This window comes from Rhodotorula graminis, assembly GCF_001329695.1.
Source record: "Rhodotorula graminis WP1 unplaced genomic scaffold RHOBAscaffold_13, whole genome shotgun sequence".
In the NCBI taxonomy this organism is placed as follows: Eukaryota; Fungi; Basidiomycota; class Microbotryomycetes; order Sporidiobolales; family Sporidiobolaceae; genus Rhodotorula; species Rhodotorula graminis.
The window spans coordinates 89512-112474 of NW_017264940.1; the positions used below are offsets into that span (position 1 = coordinate 89512).

The 22963-nt window shown below is 69.3% G+C and overlaps 6 protein-coding genes across 6 annotated transcripts; 4 read left to right on the top strand and 2 right to left on the bottom strand.

The window, feature by feature from the left end:
- Positions 1-64: 64 nt before the first annotated feature.
- RHOBADRAFT_55438 (uncharacterized protein) lies at positions 65-2026 on the bottom strand (the record flags this gene model as incomplete). The annotated part of the gene is made up of 10 exons (XM_018417849.1): positions 65-88; positions 161-274; positions 386-443; positions 511-575; positions 655-864; positions 958-1048; positions 1125-1602; positions 1661-1727; positions 1869-1940; positions 2006-2026. The coding sequence occupies 10 exons, from the start codon at positions 2024-2026 to the stop codon at positions 65-67; spliced, it is 1200 nt and encodes a 399-aa protein (XP_018268794.1).
- Positions 2027-2288: 262 nt separating this feature from the next.
- On the top strand, positions 2289-6884 carry RHOBADRAFT_55439 (uncharacterized protein; the record flags this gene model as incomplete). The annotated part of the gene is made up of 11 exons (XM_018417850.1): positions 2289-2554; positions 2642-3124; positions 3209-3657; positions 3737-4108; positions 4173-4542; positions 4607-4698; positions 4763-5254; positions 5335-5559; positions 5589-5915; positions 6010-6594; positions 6673-6884. 11 exons carry the CDS (start codon positions 2289-2291, stop codon positions 6882-6884), a joined length of 3873 nt encoding a protein of 1290 aa, XP_018268795.1.
- A 444-nt stretch (positions 6885-7328) lies between these two features.
- Positions 7329-8801, top strand: RHOBADRAFT_46342 (uncharacterized protein; the record flags this gene model as incomplete). Its single annotated transcript, XM_018414771.1, has 7 exons — positions 7329-7426; positions 7487-7506; positions 7578-7595; positions 7664-7744; positions 7802-7874; positions 7944-8255; positions 8324-8801. 7 exons carry the CDS (start codon positions 7329-7331, stop codon positions 8799-8801), a joined length of 1080 nt encoding a protein of 359 aa, XP_018268796.1.
- Positions 8802-9325: 524 nt separating this feature from the next.
- On the top strand, positions 9326-10773 carry RHOBADRAFT_38856 (uncharacterized protein; the record flags this gene model as incomplete). The annotated part of the gene is made up of 7 exons (XM_018413571.1): positions 9326-9360; positions 9439-9460; positions 9521-9689; positions 9767-9891; positions 9991-10116; positions 10232-10408; positions 10526-10773. 7 exons carry the CDS (start codon positions 9326-9328, stop codon positions 10721-10723), a joined length of 852 nt encoding a protein of 283 aa, XP_018268797.1. The 3' UTR covers positions 10724-10773.
- Positions 10774-13460: 2687 nt separating this feature from the next.
- Positions 13461-17584, top strand: RHOBADRAFT_55442 (uncharacterized protein; the record flags this gene model as incomplete). The annotated part of the gene is made up of 6 exons (XM_018417851.1): positions 13461-13891; positions 13998-15429; positions 15504-16114; positions 16191-16735; positions 16814-16921; positions 16993-17584. 6 exons carry the CDS (start codon positions 13461-13463, stop codon positions 17355-17357), a joined length of 3492 nt encoding a protein of 1163 aa, XP_018268798.1. The 3' UTR covers positions 17358-17584.
- Positions 17585-17632: 48 nt separating this feature from the next.
- RHOBADRAFT_55443 (uncharacterized protein) lies at positions 17633-22531 on the bottom strand (the record flags this gene model as incomplete). Its single annotated transcript, XM_018417852.1, has 9 exons — positions 17633-18118; positions 18191-18901; positions 18967-20884; positions 20968-21143; positions 21213-21282; positions 21353-21680; positions 21756-22128; positions 22203-22444; positions 22509-22531. 9 exons carry the CDS (start codon positions 22529-22531, stop codon positions 17679-17681), a joined length of 4281 nt encoding a protein of 1426 aa, XP_018268799.1. The 3' UTR covers positions 17633-17678.
- Between the last annotated feature and the right edge of the window lie 432 nt (positions 22532-22963).

Genomic DNA, 22963 nt, shown 5'->3' on the forward strand with positions numbered 1-22963 from the left:
ACAACAAGCACGTTCGGGGCGAGAAAGACGTTGCGGCGAGCCGCAGGAGGGAAGCTCGCGACGCTCAGTAATCATCGAGGGGGACGCACTGCAGGCTCGAGACTCTGGTCAGTCTCAGCCCGATCGCACCAAGAGCCGACAGAGAGCATTCGGGACGCACGAGGAACTCGACAAAGCCAATCTTGCCCTCTGCGACGCTCGCCCTCGCGCCGCGAGGCGAGAGCGGGATCATGAACTGGAGCGAGATGAGGCCGCCTTGGTCGGTGCGGATCGACTGGGACGGTAAGAGAGTGGGTTTGCGTCGAATGCGAGGGGAGAGGAGGGGCAAGGGAGAAGGGTTAGGTCGGCGGGAGAGAAGGGTAGGAGGGAGGAAGAGGGGACGCACGACCTTGATGGCCGACGCGAGCGCGTGCTTGGTGAGCTGAATGTGCGAGAATGTGTACCTGCAGACGAGCAGGTATTCAATACGACGCTCGACAGGAGGAGGGAACGAGCCGGCGCGGGACGCACGTATTGCGGATCGGGTGCTCGCACTCGAACGCCTCGAGGACGTCCTTGTCGTCCGCGTAGTCCATCTGCGCGTCGGACGCTAGCCTCAGTCGTCGTCGCTGAAAAGGGGAAGCGAGAGGCCAGAGAGAGAGAGGCCCGACGCACCTCGGTGCTGCCCATCGTCCCGACGCTCTCGATCCGAAAGACGGGCACCTCCTCCTCCTCGTCTGCCCCTCCCGCACCGCGACCCGCAAACGACCCGTACCGCGCGTTCGAGCCAGCGCCGGCGTGCGTCTCGGACGGCGGCGAGAAGGAGAAGGTGAGCTTTTCGGACGAGGGCGGCAGCTCGGCGAGGGCGTCGCGCAGGCCGTCCGACTGCGTGCGGGCGAGAGCAAGGGGGTCAGTCGGTGACGGCGAGGGGAGAAGGGAGGGAAGAGAGGGACGCGCCTTGATGATCATGCGCTGGACCTTGTCGCTGTCGGGAAAGGCGAGGTCGAGCAGGCCCTCGGGCTCGTAGGTCGTAATCTCGCACCGCGTCACGATGCCGCCCTCCTCAAGCCTGCGAAGCCCGCGCTCATGAACTCGGTCAGGCGACTGTGAGAGACGAAGGAGAGAGAGAGACGTGGGCGACGCACAGCATGACGAGAGGCTCGCCCTGGCCGGCGTACGACACCCTGAGCGACGTCGTCTTGCCGTCGTCTTGCGCGGCACCGCCCCTCCTGCCGTACCGCCCTCCCTCCTCGCCATCCTCACTGCCGCGCCTGCCTCTCCCACGCCGGCCCCGCCACCCTCCACCTGCCGCCCCCTCGTCGTCGCCGCCGCCGTCGCCACCGGCCGGCCGCTCGCCCTCGCGCTTGAACGGGTTGGCGCTCCCGCCGGCGTTGCCAAAGATGTTGAGGCACTCGAGCACGGTCGACAGCGAGACGGTGAGCTGGCAGTAAGGTGCGCCGCCGCCGGCGGCGGGAGGGGGCGACGAGGGCGGTTGCGAGGGCGAAAAGGGCCCGGGCGAGGCGGACGAGCGGGGCGCCGGAGCGTCGACGTAGGCGGCTGGGTTGTCGGGCGAGAGGAAGAAGTCGTAGGTCGAGAAGGCGTCGCGCGAGATGTAGGCGTGGGCTGTCGGTGCGAGCAGGGCGTCAGTCGTTGAGGGAGACGGGGACAGGGAGGTGCGCACCTTGGAGCGAGCGCCCTTCCTCGACGGTGACGACGAGGCCCTCGACGCCGATCTTGACCGTGGCTTGCTGTCGAGCGTGAGTGCCGCAGAGAGCGAGAGGACGGTGGACCCCACATGAGCCGGGCGAGGAGGAAGGACGAGGAGGAGAGGCGACGAGATCAGCTCGACGTCCAAGGGCAGCTCGAGGAGGGGGAGAAGGCCGACGCACATGCTTGAAGCTCACGCTGCGCAGGATGGACGCGAGAGGGCGCACGTCGGGCATAGTTGCGACGAGGATCGGCTGATGACAGTTCGAGGCGGGTCAGTCTCGCTCTGTGCGGGCGAGGCGAGCGGACAGGGACGTACTTCGACATCTTGCGCGGGCATGTGCTGGGCTCGACTGGCAGCCAGAGCCAGAGCAAGTGAGCAGGAAGGAAGAGAGGGCGGTGACGCCGAGTTGAGCGAGCCGGTGTCCTCTCGTCTCTCGCCTGAGCGCGCTTGGGTGGTGCTTGTAGCTTCTTCAGCCTACTTGGTCATCCATGCTGCACTCGCTCTCGCTAGTGGAGGAGAGGGCGAGCTCGTCGCCGTCTCCCCACCTCGGCGTCCGCCTCTCTCGCTCCGGCACCTCGCGCGCTCTCCAAACACCGCCATGGAGACCAGTCCAGAGCTCGACAAGCCTGCTCGAGCTCCTGCCGACCCCGCACCAGCCGCCGTCGTCGCCCCCTCGCCGTCCATTCACCTCCCGCGCTCGCTCCTCGCCCCGACCTTGGGCGACCTCCCCGCCGCTCCAGAAGACCAGCAGCGCTTCTACAAGGTCCACGACGCCCTCAAGTCTATCGGCGCCCACCGCGTCAGCACCATCGCCGAGCTCCAAGGCGAAATCGACGACGCCCAGAGGGACGACGACGACCGCCGGTGCGCCCCGCCTCTCTGCCCACCTCTTCAGCGCCTCTCTTTGCCCGATGGACGAGAACTGATGCGTCGAGACGTGGTGGTACACAGGCTCGAGGAAGAAGACGCCGCCGCCGCCGCCCTCGCCTCGTCCTCAGCCCACTCGTCCGACATCCCCTCCGACTCGGCTCCTCGTCCTCGCCGTCGCACCTCGCTCCCTCGCCCCGCCCACAACGGCGACAGCACCGACGACGACGACGTCGCCGCTACGCCCCTCCGCAAGCCCGACTGGGCGCACCTCGCCTCGGCCGAGAGCGTCCTCGCCGGTGCGGCGACGGCTGCGGCAGCAGGCCCGGTCGATGAGGACGCGGCTATGGCGGAGCCGGACGACCGCGAGGACGAGGACGCCGACCTCGAGGAGAACGGCGAGGACGAGGACGAGGTCGTCGGCGTGCCGGTCAAGCGCGACTTGACGACCGCGGTCGAGGCGTCAAGTGCACCCGCCAGAACGTCGGCGGGCTCCGGCGGTCGCCGCAACACGTTCAAGGTCGCTCAAGGGCACAGCTCCGATGTCGACAAGGCCGGCGAGAAATCGTGCGTCTGCGTCGTTCCCTACCGTCCAGCCGCGCTCTTCGAGTCTCGCCTGACCGGCTTGGGCCGTCTTGCTGCCCCGCACAGGTTCGCCCGCCCGTTCGAGCAGTACTGGAACGAGCACGTGTCCAAGCTTCACCACCCGCACGTGTGGTACCACCAGTCGCCCGTCGCCCCATCCTCGTCCGCCTCGACCGCGACCACGACGCCCGCCGCCGACCCTCTCGTCGGCTGCACCCTCACCCTCACCCTCCCCGACTCTTCCTCTCGCATCTTCAGCGCCCCGGCGACGCACCCCTCGCGCAAGGCCGCCCGCGACGCCGTCTTTGCGCTCGCGTGGGCCGCCAAGGCGCACGAGGGCGCGCGCGCTTTCCGCGACCAGGTCGGGTGGGACAGGGAGGCGGCCGAGGAGCGCGAAGATAAGGAGCGTATCGGGGCGATGGCGGGAGGGGAGAAGCCGTGGGAGGCGTTGCGGGCCGAGGGCGAGAGGTGGATGGCCGAGCCGGTGAGGTGGGAGTTCGAGGAGGACTCGCTCAGTGCGTCGTTCGGCCCGCTCTCTGTCTGTCCGTCGTCTTCTACCGACGGACTGACTGCAACCTCGCTTCTGGCGCACAGACACGACGCACGCCTGCCGCCTCACCGTTCCCGTCTCGCCGACCTCGACCCTCACCTTCCTCACGCCGACGACTTTTACCTCGCACCGCTCGGCCAAGGACGCCGCCGCCCGCCTCGCCCTCGAAGCCGGCGTCTCGAGCCAGTACGAGCGCGCGTTCAAGGAGCGCCTCGAGCGCGAGTCGGGCGGGTACCTCCAGTTCGACGCGACGGGAGGTCAAGGCGCCGTCCTCCTCAAGAAACAGGCCGAGGGCGCCGAGGCGAGCGACAAGGAGGCCATGGACCCGGTCACGCTCCTCCAGGCCGAGGTCAAGAGCGCGTTCGGCGGCGTCAACAAATTCGTCGACTGGTCGTTCGGCACCTCGAGGGACAACAGTGCGTCCGCGCTTCTCGCTCTCCTAGTCTCTCGTCGTGCGCTCATACTTTGCGTCACCTGCAGGCTCGTCCAGCAACCCGCTCCTGTCGTGCACGTTCAAGCTCACCTTCCCCGAGCCCGCGCCCGTCGACGACCCGTCGACCTCCTCCACCTCGACCGTGCCCGTCGCGCCCGAGCCCTTTACCTGCTCGGTACCGGCCTCGTACCACACCAAAGCGCACGCACGCACCTCGTGCGCCGCCCTCGCGTTTCGCCTCGGCGTCGTCGAGGTCCTCAAGCCGTACCAGGTCAAGCGCGCCGACGAGCTCCGGGCGAGGAAGACCGACCGCGAGCGGCGCGAGCGCGAGAGGCGCGAGGAGAGGGAGGAGGGGGGCGTCAAGAGCGCGCCGAGGGCGGGCACGGTGCCGTACGAGGAGCTGGACTCGCTCGACAAGTGCGTCCCCCCTTCTCTCTCTCTCCCGCCGATGATGGACCTTGACGAACCTTTCGCTCTGCAGCCCGGCGGCATACCTCAACCTGTGCGTTCAGCAGTGGACGGGCAACTCGGCGCCGCTCAAATTCGAGTACAAGACCGCCGAGCAGCCGGGCAGTGCGTCGTCCCTTCTCTCCACGTCACCCTCGTCGCCGTCCACTCACCCTCGTCGCCTCCTCAGGCCGCACCAAGCAGCACGGCTGCACTGTCGACGTGCGCATCGACCACACGTTCCGCAAGGCGTACACGGTCCCGCCCTCGAGCTCGACCCTGACGCGCGCCGCCGCCAAGGAGGCCGCCGTCCGCCTCGCCCTCTCTTCTCGCGTCCTCGACCTCATCAAGCCCGCCGACGTCGACCCGCCGAGCAGGGCCAAGGCCGTCAAGCGCGCGCGCAGGACCGAGGGTCCCGAGTCGGCGGCGAGCAGCGGCGCCGAGGCGTCGAGCGGGCCGAGCGGCGGGGCGGGCAAGCGCGCGAGGAAGGCGGCGCAGGTGGTGCAGGGCGCGCTCGAGTCGCCGTGGGCGGCTGCCGAGGGAGCGGGCGGGAGCGCGGGCGCGCTGAGCGTGAGGGCGCCGCCGCCGGGCGAGAGCGCCGTCGGGTTCCTCGACCAGGTCTGCCTCGCGCAGCTCGGCAGCGGCGGCCTGCCGCAGTACGACGTGTTCCAGGACTCGAACTGTACGTCCACCTCTCTCTGTCTGTGTCTTGCGCGTCGTCGCCGAGCCGGGCAAGCCACTCACCTCGACATGCGCGTACAGCGAGCTTGTTCGGCGCCACCCTGCGCATCGCGCTCGGCCCTCCCTCGTCTTCCTCCTCCTTGTCGTCCTCGTCCTCGCCTGCCGTCATTTCCTTCTCCTCCGACGCCGTGCACCCCTCGCGCACGCACGCGCAAGAAGCCGCGGCGACCATCGCCGTCCGCGACGGCCTCGTCGACCAGCTACGGCTCGGCGGCGCTCACCCTCGCCCGCCTTCGTCGGGCTCGAGTGCTGCTGTCGGCGTCAGGAACTCGCAGGGGATGCCGGGACGAGCACGAGCGCGAGCGCTGCCGCGGTGACGGCCCCGAGGGCGAGCTCTGGCGGCGCCGGCGAGGGCAGCGACGTCTCGCAGGCTGGCGGCGAGGGCCCTGTTGCCCCCGTCGTAGCTGCTCATGACGTCGATGCCGCCGTCGCTGTCGTTGGGGCGAAGCGCAAGCTCGAGGAGGAGGACGAGGAGGAGCAGGTCGTCAAGGAGGGCTACCTCGGCGGTGCGGGAGCGGCGGTGCAGCAGCTGAGGGACGGGTGCGCGGTGGTCCTCGGCAAGGACGCGAGCGTCGTGCCGAGGTACCGGTTGGTCCAGAAGGGTGCGCTCGTCGGCGCCGTCCTCGTCCTCGACTGGTCCCGTCCACCTCGGCGGCCTCGAGCAGGACAGCCACTGACTCTTTATGTCCCTCGCAGGCTCCTTCTTCTCAGCTTCCGTCATCGTTACCCTCGATACCCTCTCATCTGCGACTCGCGCCTTCGGCGTTCCCCCTTCCTTTGCGACCCACGACACCGCCTGCGACGCCGCCGCTCAGGCCGCTCTCTCTGCCGGCGCCCTCGAGCTCGTCCATGCCCGCCACCGTCCACCCCCACCTGCCGCCACCGACATCGTCTCGTCCCACGCGTCGTCGCACTCGGCCACCGCGTCGTCGAAGCCTCGGCGCGGCAAGCAGATGTCGACGGCCCGCTCTGGCGAGGAGCAGGCCGCGCTCAGCAGAGCCACGTACGGGGGCTTCGGCGCCGCCACGGCCGCGACCTTCGCGAGCGCCGTCGAGCAGGACAAGGCGCGCGAGAAGGAGAAGCGGGACAAGGAGGCGAGGGCCGAGGTCGCGAGGAACCCGCTCATCCCGTCTGCGGCGCCGGCTACGGCACAGGTCGCGCAGCGGTCGCCCGTCGCTCCTGGTGAGCAGGCGGCTGCTGTGGACCCGTCGAGGTCGGCGGGCGTGGCGGGATCGGCGCATGGGTTGGTCATGGACGGGCCCTCGGTTTCGGCGCTCAAAGGTGCGCCCGCTCTCGTTCCCCTCTCCCTCCCTCGTTCCCCTCGAGCGCTCGTCACTGACTCTCTGCGCCATCACGCAGCCTACTGCCTCGCCAAGATGCTCCCGATCCCGCTCCTCCGCCACGAGCCTCTCGCCGACGGCGCGTCGCACAAGGTCCACGTCGTCCTCCAGGGCCTGCGGTTCGAGCTCCCGTCGGTGCCGGGCACGGCAAGCGCCGCGAGGGAGCGCCTCGCCGTCAAGGTGCTCAAGCATCTGCGAGCGCAGGAGGCCAAGGAGGCGAGCGCGGCCTGACGACGGTCGACCGGGCTCGAGGCTCGAGGACGAGGAGGAGCGCGCCTGAGGTTCCAGGACGAGCTTTCTCGCGCCGGTCGCGGGTCCCTCTCGCAATGATAGACGCACGTTCTCAGTCTCGCGTCGCTGCGTCGCCGAGAGCTGCTTGCAAAATGCGCCGGCGAGCCCGCCAGCTCCTCAGGCTCAGCGGCGCTCGCGATTCTCCCTCTCTTTGCCGCCCGGCAGCCTCGGGCGCGAGCGGGGACATCGCTGCGCGTACGTTACGAGGAGAGCACGTGCCGGCGGGGCACAAACGGCTGTGCCGGGCGGTCAAGGAGAGTTCGGAAGCTCGAAGTGGGGGCGCCGACCAAGGGTTGCGGGGAAGCCGACGAGCGCTCCTCTCCCTCTCTCCACCATCAACGCGCAGCTCCACCACCTCGCCACACACGCACTCGCACGCTCGACATGAAGGCCGCCATCTACCGCGGCGCCAAGGACATCCGCATCGAGGAGGTCGACAAGCCGACCGTCAAGGCCGGCCACTGCCTCGTCAAGGTCGCGTAGTGCGTCGAGCCGTTCTCTGCGACCCGCGAGCAGCACTTACCAAGATCGGCGTCCCGCAGCTGTGGCATCTGCGGCACAGGTGCGCCCACTCTCCCTCCTCGGGTTCGTCGACCTTCCCAAGTTGACTTCCCTCGCCTCTCCCTCTTGCAGACTTGCACGAGTACGAGTGTAAGCACCTCTCCTTGAGCGACACGTTCGTTTCACCTGGACCCGGGCTGACTCGAGCGCACACACAGCCGGCCCTATCCTCGTCCCCGACAAAGTGCCGCACCCTGTCACCGGCTGCTCGCTCAAGGACGGCATCTGCCTCGGTCACGGTGCGCCCGTCTTTCCCCCGCATGAGTCCATGCCCACTGACGATCGTCAGGTCGCAGAGTTCTCGGGCATCATCGAGGAGGTCGGCGACAACGTCGAGGGCGACTGGAAGAAGGGCGACCGCGTCGTCATGTGCGTCTCCTGCTCCCTCCTCTCTCTCTAGAGTCGAGAACTGACCCTCGAGCCCGTCGTCATCCACAGCGAAGCCGTCATCAGCTGCAAAGAGTGCTACGCCTGCCGGAGCGGGTGCAACAACGCGTGCTCGAAGCTCGGCTTTGTCGGCATCTCGGGCCTCGGCGGCGGCCTGAGCGAGTACTTCCTGTCGCCGGCGGCGTACCTGCATCGCGTCCCGGACGACGTCTCGCTCCGGATCGCGGCCATGAGCGAGCCGCTCGCGGTCGCCGCTCACGCCGTCCGTCGCAGCGGGTTCCAGAAGGGCCAGTCGGCTCTCGTGCTCGGCGCCGGGCCCATCGGCTGCTTCCTTGTCAAGGTCCTCATCGCGCAAGGTGCCTCGTGCGTCGAGCTCTCTCTCTCTCCTCTCTCGTGACGAAGGACCCGCACTGATCCTCTGTGAGGTGCAGGACCGTCATCATCTCGGAGCCGTCGTCCACTCGCCGCAACAAGGCCAAGCTCGCCGGCGCGCACCACCTGTTCTCGCCGCTCGAGGACGACATCCCTGCGCGTGTGCGCGAGCTCACCGGCTCGGACGAGGGCGTCGACGTCGCATTCGAGGCGGCGGGCAACGAGCGCGCGCTCGACGCCGGCATCCGGTCGCTCAAGGTGCGCGGCACGCTCCTCAACGTGAGCGTGTGGTCGCGCCCGCCCAAGGTCGACCTGAACGAGGTCGTGTTCAAGGAGCGCCAGCTGTTGGGCTCGTCGTGCTACTACATGGACCACCCTGCCGTCATGGAGGCGCTCAAGACGATCGACCTGTCGGCGTTTGTGACGGGCGTCATTCCGCTCGAGGACCTCGTCGAGAAAGGGTTCGAGGAGCTCGTCCACAACAACGAGGCGCACGTCAAGATCCTCGTGTCGCCCTCTGGCGACATGAGCCTCTGAGCGAGTCGGGCGAGCTGCAGCACAGGGTCCGAGGGCAAGCTGCGGCAGGGGGCGTGGACGACGAGCGAATTGCAGTACAAATCTGTGCCCAAGTCGATCGTGCGAGGACGAGAGATCCGGCTGCGAGTCGAGCGAGGACGTCACGAGGGCTCGAGGAGGCGGAGAGAAGCGAGAGCAGCGCGAGCAGGAGCGGTGCGCCGCTCGGTAGCTGCAAGCGCAGTCAAGCTGGTGCAGCAAGCGAGAGACAGTGGAGCCGCACAGAGCGCGAGGACAAGGGGAGCTTGCGCGTCGTCGTCGTCGGCGGCGGCGGTCGAGGAGAGGGAGACGAGATCCAACTTGCTCTCCACTCCGACTAGCTCGAGCGAGTACAGCACACGCTCAGCAGCTCTCTACCACCGGTGCGCACCCTCTCGCCCCCTGTCTGTCGCGCTCGAGCATGAGCTGACCCCTCCTCGTCCTCATCTCCCTCCAGCTCCACCTCGAATCAGCTCCCCACCTCGAACGACTCCGCCAGTGCCCGAGCCATGTCGCGCTACGACACGGCACTCACCACCTTTGCGTGCGTCCCACTCCCTCTCTCCCTCCCCCTCACAGCCGTCGTTCCGAGAGCTGACCTCGTCTCCCCCGCTGACGACAGGCCCGACGGCCACCTCTTCCAGGTGCGCACTCTCTCCCGAGCCAGACCGCACAGAGCCTCGCACTGACTCGCTGCCACACAGGTTGACTACGCCCTCGAGGCCGTCCGGAAAGGCACCTGCGCGGTCGGCGTCCGCGGCAAGGACTGCGTCGTCCTCGCGGTCGAGAAGAAGAGCGTCCTCCAGCTGCAGGACCCGCGCACGGTGCGCAAGACGGCCATGCTCGACGACCACATCTGCCTCGGCTTTGCCGGTACGCCCATCTCTTCTCCTCCTCCCTCCCCCGTCGTCCTGTCCCAAGCTGACCTCGCGCGTGCCCTCTTTGAACAGGCCTCACCGCCGACGCCCGCATCCTGATCGACCGCGCGCGCATCGAGTGCCAGTCGCACCGCCTGACAGTCGAGGACCCGGTCACGGTCGAGTACATCACGCGCCACATCGCCGGCATCCAGCAGGTGCGTCGCCCTCGTCTCGCCCGCTCCGGCGTCCACGCAACGCGTGTCGCTGGATTGCGCTTCTTGGCAGAGTATTGACGCACACTCCACGTTTCGCAGAAGTACACGCAGTCCGGAGGTGTGCGTCCGTTCGGCATCTCGTGCCTCATCATCGGCTTCGACCACGACGACCCTCGCCCTCGCCTGTACCTCACCGAGCCCAGCGGCATCTTTTCGGCATGGAAGGTGCGCCCCCTTCCTCTACCTCTCCATCCTCCTCCTCGTACCAGCTTCGTCTCTTTCCCGCCCCGCCTCCTCGCGCCTCGAGAGCCGCACGAGCTGACCCCTCTCCTGCACGCAGGCGAACGCGGTCGGTCGCTCGTCCAAGACGGTGCGCGAGTTCCTGGAGAAGCAGTACAAGGCCGACCTCTCGACCGACGAGACGATCCAGCTCGCCGTCAAGGCCCTCCTCGAGGTCGTCCCGACCGGCGCGGCAAACATCGACTTGGCGGTCATGGACGGGTTCGGGAGCGTGCGGGTGCGTCGTCGGCTCTCTCTCGGTCTCTCTTCCGGGCCGCTGCCTTGCGGCGCCGGCCAGAAAAGATGAACGCGCCGGGGCCAAAGCACTCACCTTCTCTGCCTCTCCCGCCCGCAGAACCTCACGGCCGACGAGCTGACGGCGGTCGTCAAGAAGATCGAGGAGGACAAGGAGGCCGAGGCTGAGCGCAAGCGCTCTCGCCTCGCGCAGGCGGCGGCGTCGCGCGACGCCATCTTCACCGGCGACGGCGCGGCGCCGAGCGGTGGTGCGGGCGCGGCGGCGGCAGAGGAGGAGGCTGGTGCGGGTGCGGTCTAGATTGGCGAGGTGCTCGCTCGACCGAGTGGAACGCAGAGATGTACAGCCTCGCAGCCCGCTTCTGCTTCTCTTCGCTCGTTCGCAATAGTTAGCGCGTCTCGCTCGACTTCCGGGCTCGCGTCGCTCGCCGCTTTGGCTCGATCGTCCGTGGCTGCCTCGTCACGCTGTCCGTACCGGCGCTTCCGCGATCGTGCGCGCCGCGAGGAGATTCCGAGAGGAGGCGGGGGAGCGGTGCGTGCGCGGACAGGGGCTCGACGTTCGACGCTGGTTCCGCGGACCTGCGCCTCGTCGCTCCCTCTCTCGTCCTTGCTCTTCGACACCTAGCGTGCGTCGAGATGCTGGTGCACGAGTCGCCGGCAGCAAGGAAGCTGCGCCTCGAATGTGCGCCCCAGCTCTTCCTCGTCTCGCCCTCGTCGTGCGCTGACTCTTTTCCCCCGTCCGTCCCTCGCCACCCTCCCGACCTGTAGATCTACTTCGTGAGTCGAGCTCCTTCTCAGAAGACGGCCTGTCTGAGTCGTACACTGACGACGGCCTGCGCCCGCAGTCTGCGACGAGCATGAACCGGCCCGAGCGGACCTTGTCGTGCGTCCCGACTCTCGCACCCTGGCTCAGCAGGACGAGCTCTACCTGACTCGTTGCCTCCCCGCGCAGCTGCCACAGTACCTGAATCGTCTCAGGACAGACCTGCGCGACAATTACGAGGAGTACCCGAGCGTCAACCTCGCCGCGTTCTGTGCGTCGGCACTTTCTCGCCCTCTCGTACTCAGTCCGACACTGACTCGCAGCTCCATAGGTCACTATTGTGCGCTGTCCTCGACTCGTCGAGGTCCAAGCGCCCGCTCACCTGTCGCACGTCTCGCAGGGCGCGCCCAAGAGGATGCGCATGGCGCCAATCCGTCCTACAACATCTACCGCTTGACGTGCCACTACTTCGTGCGTCCGACCATCTCTCTTCGGTCGTACTGCGCCAGCCTGGACTGACGCTCCCTCGGCGCCACGCAGGACGACACGCTCCACCGCCGCGCGCTCGACGCTCACGATCACGTGGTGGCCCGTGCGTCCTCGCGCGAGTAGCACAGCCATCACAGAGCGTGATTGACTGACACTCCTCGACACTCTCGCAGTGTACGACGACCTGGCACGTGGCGGCCCGTCGTCCTCGGAGCGCAAAGAGCTTCAGGCTCAGCTGGCTCGTCTTGTGTGTCCCACTTTCTTTTCCTCTCTCTCTTTCTTCCTCGACGCCGACTGACACTCGTCCCGCGCCTAACGCAGATGCAAAGCTACAAGCGAGCTGTCGAGCTGTACGCAGGGCTCATGTCAACCCGCATGATCCGCGATTTCAGTGCGTCCTCGCGCTCTCTCTTTGTCGGCCTGTCGACACTCCTGCTCACGCTTTCTCTGTACAGTACGCATGGACGAGCGAGACGGTACGTCCACGTCTCGCTCACGAGGGAACGTCGGACCCTCCTGACCGCCCTCGCGCCCTCGCGCACGACCCGCTCGCAGGCACGCCCCTCCCCGTCGACAAGGTCGCCCTCGCCGTCTACGTGCGCTCCCCTCTCTCGCTCTCGCACAGCCGTCCAAGGACCTGACGATGGCGCTCGAGGACCCGCAGAAGGCCGAGCTGGCGCGGCGTCGGCCCGAGAGGAGCGAGGAGACGTTCAGCCTTGGCGGGCGCAGGCCGGCGTCGAGCGGGTTGATGGGTCGCCGGGGCGAGCGCATCTACTTTGGATGACGTAGCTGGAGAGCAAGTGCAGCTACAGGTCGATGCGAGAGTGGACGGCCGAGCGAGGAGGAGAGCGGCGCGAGAACGGGTCGGCGATGAGCGGAGGTGGTCGCCTGCCTCGGCTCGTGCGGCCTCGAGCGCTCGGCTAGAGCAGCCAGCGAGGTACCAGTTCGAGTCGCTCGAAGCGAGAGACGGCTTGTCGCGCGAGAAGCCGAGGCGGCGCCGAGAGAGACTCGAGAGGGAGGAGGAGCAGCGAGGACGAGGAGCGGGAAGCGCAAGCGCAGGCGGCCCAGCCGGACCCGACACAGCGAGCGAGTGCCAGGCTAGCTGCATGTAGGCTCCCCGCGCCTGCAAGCGAGAGCGTGAGGGCGAGAGGAGCTGGCCCGGTCCACCGCTCGTCCGCTCGGCTCGGCTCTGACCCGCACCAGCTCGCGCGCCTTGCTCTACAGCGCAGCTTACCACCAGCGAGTGCACCTGTCGAGCCTCGCCGACCGCGCCAGCACGACCGCGCCCCGCAACCCGGCGTCGCCCCCTTCCCCTCCTCGTCACTCGCCTCCGCATCCTCGACCCGACAGCTACAGCTCGCGCGAGGACCAGCACCAGCACAGTGAGTCTCGCAGCTCCTCACAAGGTCTCTCGCGCTCTCGGAGGCGCCCATCGGTGCAGTGCGGTGGTCGGCCGACACGGTGGTTTGGGCGATGAGGGTCAGGCGGGGTGTGCAGCTACGCCGACTCGCCGAGCGGGCAAGGGAGGTGTCCAAGACACATGTCAGAGCTCTAGAGGAGCTCTCTGTCTCTCGAGACTCCTGCCCGCGAGCCTGTGACGGCCGCGAGCCCGGTCGAGGGGGACCTGCTGCCCCATGTCGGATGATTCGCCCGGTGCACCAGCTCGTGGGCGAGGGAGGGCACCAGTAGCAGCATCCTGCCTTCTAGCCTCGACACGAGCTCCCCGATCCTGTATACCGAGCAGGCCATTGACCCTCTCCCCCGTCTCGCAACAGCCACCTCGACCATGCTGCCTTGGAATCCGCCCTCGGCCTTTTCCCTCACGGGCGACCAGCAGCAGCAGCGCTACGGCTATAACGACGGCGGTTCGACTATGCAGTCCAGCCACCAGCAGCAGCAGCAGTCGCCGACCGGCAATCAGCAGCAGCAGCAGATGTCGCCCCAGCAGCAGCAGCAGCAGCAGCTCGCTCCCGGCGCCATCCCTCCCCCGCCGACCAACCAGTCGGCCTACCCGCCCATGACGCTCGCCGCCACCCTCCACTTCCTCCAGAGCGAGCACCGCCGGTACGCGCGCGATCGCAACGAGTGGGAGATCGAGCGCGCAGAGATGCGCGCCCGCATCGCGCTCCTCGAGGGCGAGAAGCGCGGCAACGAGGCGGCCCTCAAGAGCTTGGGCAGGCGGTGCAAGATGCTCGAGATGGCCCTGCGCGGTGAACGGTACGTCGGGCCGGTTCCTTCTCGTGCCCTCGAGCCTGCTCTTCTTCCGAGCGAGGTCGGGGCTCATGTCGAAGTCCCTTGGCCTGACGTCGTCTCCCTCTCGCAGCTCCAAGTTCCTGTCGACGACCAACGCGCTCGGCGGCACCCCGTCCGTGTCTGGCACCGCCTCGCCCATTCCTGGCGGCACGCCCGCCCTCGGCAAGGACTCGCTCGCGGCGGTCGGCGGCATCCCGCCGCACAAGCTCGCCGCGCTCCAGAAGGACACGCCTGCTTCGTCGGCCTCGGCGCCCGTGTCGCCGGGAGGCGAGCAGCTCAAGTCGGCGCCCATGGCCGCCTCGTCGAGCACGCCCGGGCCGTCGGCGAACGTTCCTCCGCCGTCCACCTCGACGTCCACCTCGACGGCCTCGTCATCGGTCCCGGCGCACGCTCGCGGCGACAGCCTGTCGGTCCCGGCGGCGGCGCCCAACGGGCACAACACGGGCACGTGGTCGAGCGCCGCGAGCGCCGCCGCCGCGTCTGCCGGTGCGCGCGACCCGCGCGGCAAGGCGCGCAGCCGCGAGTACCTCAAGCAGTGCCTGCAGGAGATCACGTACCTCACGAGCTCGGCGACGCTCAACCCGCTCGCGGCGCACTCGTACGCGGCGCCGAGCGTCCCGAGGCCGAGGAAGGTCCTCCCCGACCAGGTCCCGCCGACGAGCGCCCCGGGCGTCATCAACCTCGCGCCGCCGCCGGCGGGCAGCGCCCAGACGGGCGAGGTGCCGCCGCTCGCAGCCGGCGGCGAGACGTCCTCGGCGCCCTCGTCTTCTTCGGCACCGACGCCGAGCAAGAGCGCGCCCGCCGTCCTGTCGCCGGCACCCGCCGCCGAGTCGAGCTCGTCGACCAACAAGCCGGCGCCGCATCACGACCTCCTCACGTCGTTCCCGTCGGACCCGCCCTCGGCGTTCGTCCCGCTGCGCCGCCAGATCTCGCAGCCCGGTCAGCAGGGCCCGGGCGCCCTCTCGCGCTCGTCCAACCCGCACCAGCTCCAGGGCCAGTCGCGCAAGCAGCGCCACGACGCGGCGCTCGACGCCGAGATTGCGCGCCTCGCGGCCCCCGAGGCCAACGAGGACAAGCCCGACGACGTCAGCGCCGCCCTCGCCGCCGAGAAGGGCGCCCTCATCAGCCAGCGCGAGCTGCCTCTCGTCGCACCTGTCGTCGCCGAGCCCGAGCCGCTCGTCAAGGAGGACGAGGTCGTCAACGCTGCGCCTGGCGCCGCGTCTGAAAAGGGCGCCGGCCCGTCCTCGTCGTCGTCGAACGACGTCGAGCCCTCGACCGACCTCGACTTTGACGGCGAGCACGACGCAGAGCCCGAGCCCAAGGCCGAGCCGGTCAAGTTTTCGCCCGAGGAGCTCGCGCTCCAGGCGGCGCACGCCGCGCCCGAGGCCAACGAGGAGAAGCCTGACGACGCCGTCGCGCTCATCGCGACTGCGGGCGAGGACGGCGAGGACGAGTCGCAGGTCGAGGACAAGGACGTCGCGTCGCAGGAGGACTCGGACGAGGTGCGTCTCCTCTTTCTCGCCTCGTCTCGTCCCTCGACTCGTGCGCGCGTACTGACTGCTCGCGGACAGTCCAGCCCGCTCCCTCAATCCTCGACGCCTCCCGAGCCAGCATCGGCCGAGCCGGCGGCACCCTCTCGCGCGGTCGAGGGCAGCGCAAGAGCCTCGCCGCCGTCCTCGCCTCGTCGGGCCTGAGCGGCGAACCCGGCGCGGCGGCGGGCGCGCCCGAGGACGAGGGCGTCGGCGAGGAGGAGGGCGACGCGCCGACGGCCATCTTTGCGGCTGGTGGCGCGGCGGGACGAGGCGACGAGTGGCGCAAGAAGCTGCAGGAGGCGGGCAGGCGCGCGTACCCGGGCTTTGCCGGGCGCGCCGGCGCCGGGGCGGGCGGCGACAAGGAGCTCGATGCCATGGAGTGGGACCTCGAGGCGGCGACGGCCGACGACGAGGAGGGCGAGGGGGTCGGCGAGGGCGGCAAGAAGCAGAAGGAGCGCGTCGGCAAGAAGGGCGGCGAGGAGGACACGGTCGGGTTGAGCGAGGGCGAGCGGCTCAAGCCGAGGCGGGTCCTGCGCAGCCACCTCGACGCCGTACGCGTCGTCGCCTCCGTCCGGGTCGACGGTATCGAGCTCGTCGTGACGGGCGGCGACGACGGCGTCCTGAAGCTGTGGCCCAACGTGGTCGGCAAGCCCGGGTGCGTCTGACTGCGTCCCCTCGCGCCTCCCTCTCTTTATTTCTCTTGTCGTACTGACTCTCAAGCTCGTGCGCAGTTCTCGCGGCGACCTCGAGCCTGTCGTCACCCTGCGAGGGCACATCGGGCCCATCACCGCCGTCGCCGTCTCGCGCCCGTCCTCGCCCGGCGCCGAGCCCTTCCTCTTCTCGGCCTCGCTCGACTCGACCATCCGCGTTTGGGCCTTCCCGTCGCCCTCGCACGACACGTACGACCCGGTCGACCCGTCGCTCGCCCAGGGCGTCCTCGAGCCCGGCGCCGACGCCGTCTGGGGCCTCGCGTCGCTCTCGCGCGACCGCCTCGCGTGCATCACGGCCGACGGCTCGATCCAGGTGTGGGACTGGCGCCGTCGCGCTCGCCTCGCGAGCTGGACCTACGGCGTCGTCGAGCCCGCCAAGGGCTCGCTCCGCAAGCGTCCGGCGCAGGTCCCGACGCCGACGGCGCTCGCGGTCGCCGAGGCCGAGCTCGAGCACTCGCAGGGCGACAAGGAGTACCTCGTCGTCGCCTTCCAAAACGCCGTCGTCAAGGTGTTCGACGCCGAGGACGGTCGCCAGGTCAGGCGCATCCAGGCGGACGAGTCGGCCGGTGCGTCCTCTCGTTCTCTCCTCCCTTTCCCCTTGCCTTGAGCTCGCAACCTGACAGCGTACCCCTCCTCTCACGCAGATGGCACGCCCGAGACGCAGATCAACGCGCTCGCCGTGGACGCGGACCTGTCGCTCGTCGCCACCGCCCACGAGGACCGGTTCATCCGCATCTTTGACCTGCAAACAGGTGCGCTCGCTTCCTCCTTTTCTTCTTTCTCATCGACCTCTCGTACTGACCGTTGTCGTCGTCGCCCGCAGGCGAATGCCTCGTCTCGTCCCTCGCCCACCTCGACGGCGTCACCTCGCTCGCCTTTTCGCCCGAGGCATCGACATCGTCCTCCGCCTTTTCGCTCGAGTCGCTCGAGGCATTGTCATCGTGCTCCGAGATGCGCATCGCCCTCGCCTCGGTCTCACACGACACGTCGCTCCGCATGTGGAACCTGCGTGTCGACTGCACCGGCGCCGGCAAGTCGTCGCTCACGTGCGTCCAGGAGGCGTCGACGCACCGGGTCAAGGGTGCCGAGGGCGTCCTCGCCGTCGCGTTTGCCCACGGCGGCAAGGGCGCCGTCTCTGCCGTCGTCACTGCTGGAGCCGACGGGACTGCGCGCGTGTGGGAGCGGTAGCTCTCGCTCGCTCGCCGCGGCCCTTCCTTTTCGTACCCCTCTTTCCTCCCGCCACCTCTCTCCCTCCTCGTGTCCCCTCCTCTGTCGCACCCGCCCGCCGTAGACCTATATACCCCCTCGTCGCTCGCCCGTCGATATTCCCCCTCGTTGCCCCTCCTTTGCTCCTCGTCTCCCTTTCTTGCTCTCGTCCTGCATGCCTCGCAGCCTTTCCTTGCTCTCTCGGTCCTCTTCCGATAATTCTCGCGAGAGTGCGACGATGAGAGAGGCGATCGTTGCACAGAGAAAAAACGCTAGAGAGAGAAATAGAAAGGGGCCAAGAGTCTAAGGAGGCGCGCCGTGCGCACGGGCCGCTTCGGCCGCCATCTGCTGCGCGAGATCGTCGAACTCGGCATTGCCGTCGATGCGCAGCGAGCCGAACTGGCCGTGGCTGCCATGCGCATACGATGCCGGGTAGCCGAACGAGTCGCTCGCCGCCGACGACGACGGCGGGCGCTGCGCACGCTTGCCGGCGGCGACGCTCGCATCTCGGTGCAGCTCGTGCGACGAGTTGTCCGAGTAGCTCGTCATGACCGTGTTGGTCGATGCGCGCAGGGCGTGGCGGTCGAGCTGCGCCGGGTAGGCTGGCCCGGCGGCGTGCGAGGGCTCGTACGTCGGGACGGGCGAGGCGAGGGGCGAGCGGTCGAAGGTCGCAGCGCCGTGGTGCGACGGCGGAGCAGGAGGCTCTTCGCGTTGAGCGTCGACGGCGGCTTTGGCTGAGTAGTCTGGGCGCAAGGAAAGGGAGTGAGCGGGACGTCCACGCTGACGAGGCGAGAGAGAGAGAGAAGAGGACGCACAGCGCTCCAGCTCGGCCTTCTCGGCTGCGGCACTCGATGACGAGCCACCCTGCACCGGCGGCGCCGGGTACGACGGCGGCGCCTCCTCGTCCTCGACCGGGAGCGCCGGCTGCTTGCCGCGAGCCTCGTCGGCGCGGCGACCAGCGGCGGCGGCGTCCTCGGCCCGACGACGAGCGGCGGCCTCCTCCTTCTCCTCGGCGGCCGTCTTGTACGTGCTCGTCGAGCTCGTCGCCGCGGGAGGGTCGATGGCAGCCGAGGACGCCGTGTGCGGAGGAAGAGGCGGCTTGGGCGGCAAGTTCGGCGCCGAGGTCCGTGCGGCGTCGTACGCCGGGTGGACGGGCGGCGGCGGCGGCGACTGCGGGTGCGGCGCGCGAGGGTAGCCGTTGCCCTGCGGGTAAGCCGGCTGGAGGGCGGCCGGGTCGTAGTGCGTCGGCGGCGGCGACGGCGAGCCATAAGGGCCGGGCGAGCCGACTTGAGCGCGACGCTCGCGCAGCTGCGCGAGATACCGCGCCTTCTCGTCGCTGAGGCCCGACTGCTGCCCGATGGCCTGGGCGTAGAACTCGGCGGTCGCGTTGGCGGCCGACGTGCCCGGCGCGAACGAGGCGACGGAGTGGACGGACGGCGCGCGGTGGACGCCGCCATACGAGGTCGTGCGGCCGTTCGACGGCGGCGTCGGGTAGGCCGGGCGGTCGTACGAGTCGGAACGAGTGTCTGTGAGAGTGAGAGGGTTAGTCATAGGTGGAAGGAGAGACGGCGAAAGAGGGAAGAGGACGCACAGGTCGACATGCCCTCGCTCGACTGCTGCGCCCGCCTCGCTGCCGCCGCCGCTGCTTCGGCAGCTCGGTGACGCTCCTCTTCCTCGTACCTGCGCCGCTCGTCCTCCTCGCGCTCGTACCGCTCCTCCTCCTCGGCCCGCCTCCTCGCGTCCTCCTCCTCGGCCGCCCTCGCCCTCGCACGCTGCTCCTCGTCAAACCTCCTCTGCGCCTCGGCCGCCTCGGCTTGGCGCCTCGCGACGTCGGCAAGGCGCGCCCGCTCGCCCTCGAGCCGGCGGCGCTCGGCGTCGGCCCGCTGCCGCTCCATCTCGACCTTGCGCGCCGCGGCCGACTTGCGCTCGAGCTCGTCTCGCTTGCGCTCGTCGTCGAGCCGACGCATCTCGTCGGCCATGGCGCGCTTGGCGTCGTCCTCGCGCTTGCGCTCCTCGGCCTGGCGCTCCTCGGCCTGGCGCTCGATCTCGGCCGCACGGACCCGCTCGGCCTCGAGGTGGTGCTGCTTGAACCGGCGCAGCTCGTCCTGCATGGCCTGCTCGGCGCGCCGGCGCCTCTCGTCGATCTCGGCACGCGCCTGCGCCTGCCGAGCCTGTTCCTCGCGCTGCCACCGCTCCTCGTCGGCGCGGATGCGCGCGAGCCGGTCGGCCTCGAACGCCTCGCGCGCAAGGCGCTCGACCTCGCGCCGCTCGTCCTCGGCCTCGGCGATGAGGCGCGCCTCGTACGCGAGCTGGGCCTCCTCAAAGTCGAGCTCGGCGAGGGCTTGATTCTGGCGCTCGAGCTCGAGGCGGGCTTCTTCTTGGCGCTTGCGGGCCATCTCCTTGGCGTCGAGGAAGAGGCGGCGCTTCTCGGCTTCAGCCGTCGTGAGGCTGCGACCGAGGAGGGCGGCGGGCGACGTCGGCGCGTCACGAGGAGGAGCTGGCTCGACGGGAGGAGGAGCTGGCGACGGCGGTGACGAGATGGACGGCGTCGAGGTCGACACGTCCGAGCCCGAGAGGGCCATGATCGTGTTGGACCTGGTCGGCGCCAGGTGCGCCGTCGCGAACGTCGGCCCGCCCTCGACGAACTGCGACGCCCGCAGGCCCGAGCGGTCGTTCTCGGCGCGAGCGGCGCCAGCAGGCCGGCTGAGCTCGTCGCGCGACTCGCGGTGCACGATGGCGGCGCGATGCAGCGACGGCGGGTCGTCCTCGATGCTCGGCGAGTGCTGCGACGAGCTGTAGCGGTGGTGCTGGTCGTGGTGGTGGTCGACGAGGCTCGTCGGCGACGGCGCCGAGAGACTGTCCGTGCCGCGCACCGACAGCTGGAGCGCGTCGCGCTGCCGAGTCGCGTGCTCGTAGTAGCTGCGCTTCTCGTCCTCGGCCGTCGAGAGCGCGCCGAACGACGGGCGCATCGGCGCCGGCGCCTCGAGGTGGTGGTGCGGCGGCGGCGGCGATGACGAGGACGAGGGGCTGAAGCGGTCGTCCACGTCGTGCTCGCGGTCGTGCGACGAGGTCGGGTTGGCGACGTGGAAGCCGGCGCCATTGGCGGCGCCGTACGTGGTCTTGAGCAGGCGGCTCTTCTCGAGAGCGGCGTCCTGGTACGACGCGACGGGCGACGACGCCGGCGGGAGCTGCTCGCTGTCCTGGCGGACCGGCGCGCGCATGGTCGGCGCAGGCGGCGACGTCGAGCGGGTGCTCGCGTGGCGCTGCGCCTCGGGCCGAGGGGGACCGTGCGCCTGCTCGTGCTCGCGCTCGGGCGCCGAGTTGGCCGACGACGAGGGCGACAAGCCCGCTCGGTCACACAGGCCCTCGACCCAGCCGATGTCGCGCATGATGCCCTTTGCCGTGCGCGAGTCGCAGTCGCCGATGAGGACAGGCCAGTTGTCGACCGAGATCTCGTCGCCGCCCTCGAGCATGGCGCGCACCTTGAGATGGTACGCTACGTCGACGTGCTGCGGGGCGCTCGAACTCGTCAGGGCCGGTCGAGATGCCGCGAGAGGAGAGAGAGAGAGAGAGAGAGAGAGGGGGGACGCACCTTGGCCGTGCGCACCGTGACGCGCGTGTGGTTGTTGGGCACGACGCCGCTCAGGTCGAACGCGACGGGCTCGTTCTCGTACAGGACGGCGAACGCGCTCGGGTTGTCCGGGTCGGGCGACACGCTCGCGTTGGCCGTGAAGAGCGCCGTCACCTTGGGCGGCGAGCGGACGATGTCTGCGAGCGAGACAGGGCGGGTCAGGGTCTGTACGAGGTTCGAGCGAGGGAGGGAGACGGTCGACGCACAGTTCTGGTTGCTCGGCGAGGGGTGGCGGTACGTCAACGTCTCGCGCAAGACGGCGTCAAGCCGAGTAAGCTGCAGGCCGGACCAAGAGTCACTTCGAGATCGAGCCGAGAGGACGAGGGAAAGAGAGCGAGGGACGCACCTTGATCGGCTTCTCGCCTCCCCAGCCAATCTGGACAAACACGCGCACGGCGTCGCCCGGCCCGAACGCGAGCGCCTCGCGCGTCGCCTTGATCCACACCTCGCCCGCCGTGCCGTCCTGACGGCGGATCGCGAGGCGCGCCTCGCGCGTCTCGCCGAGCGTCAGCTCGCCCGAGCCGGGTGGAGCGGCCCAGGGGAGCTTGGGCGGGAGCGGCGAGGGGAGGACGGGCTGGTAGGCTGGCCAGGTCGGGAGGATGTCGGCCTTGTTGAGGAGGATGGCGGCAGAGGCGATGACGATGGTCGACTTGGGCGCGCCTTTGAGGAGGCCCCTGCGCACGCCGGTCGGGGATCAGTCAGTGAGGGCTCGACGGGCGCATCGAGAGTGAGAGAGAGACGAGACGCACTGCTTGCCCTTGATGCAGAGCGACGCGACGATCTGGTACGCGACGCCGTGATAATGCGAGTCGAGCTCGACGGTCGGCGGCAGGCCCTCGGGGAGCGGGATCGAGAACGGGTAGTTGCCGTCCGGGATGTAGTCGAACCCGTCGTCGTCGTCGTCGTCTTGGCGAGGCGCCTTGTGCGCCTTGGACGACGAGAACAGGCCCTTGAGGCCCTTCTTGCGCGGGCTGTCGACGACGGCGAGAGCGGGCCGAGGCACGTCGGCGCCCTCGCTGACGCCGGCCTCCCACAGCTTGTTGGGGCCGACGCCGATCAGCTCGACGTAGCGGTTGTCCTTGCGGGTCGGGTCGGTCGCCTTGGGTTTGGTCGTCGGGTCGGCTGCGGTCGCGCGAGGAAGTTTGTGAGGTCCTTGGGTGTCGTGCGCGCGTCGAGAGGAGGCGAGAGGAACGCACTGTTGGGCGGCGGCGGCACCACCTCGATCTTCTCCAGCTCGACCGAGAGGAACTTGCAGCGGATGAGGCCCTTGAGCGGGGCGCGCACCTCGACCGTGCCCGAGAGGTGAGCTTGCCGGCGGAGGACGTGTGGGAGCGGGTAGAGAGGGTCGGGCGTCGGGACGGCATCGGTGGACGGGTCGGACGCCGGGATGCCCGGGTAGCCCTGGAGGAAGTCGCGGTGAGGCGGTGGCCGCAAGGTGCTGTAGAGGGCGAGAAAGTGAGCGACGGCGCGGTGACGAGAGACGAGGCGGGAGGGGGACGCACATGCGCGGTTGCTGGTTCGACATTGTGCGGCAGTCGCTCGAGCACGAGAAGCAAGCAAGCAAGCGACACAGCGGGAGCAAGAAGCGAAGCGACGACACCGAGCCTGACGAGCCGGAGTCTCCTGTCCGCGTACGCAGAGGTGCGTGCGGGCGCGAACGCTCGAGCCACGCCGGCGAGCTTGCCGAGGCACGTGACTGAAGCGCGAGCCCGCCCTGAGTTCGCGGCGGACGAGGGGAGCGAGGAAGTCGGACGGAGCTGATGAGGAGGAGGAGGGGGGCGAGTCTGGTCCACACCGGCATGGGGCGAGCGGGGAGCGCTTCGAGCAGACTCACGCGCCGGAATGACACGCTGTGCATGCCTCACCCGAGCCACAGGAGCGAGAGGCGGACGCTGGAGAGCGAGAGGAGCCGCGTCTCCGTCGCGCCTCTTTCTTGCCCTCCACACCGCTCGATGCC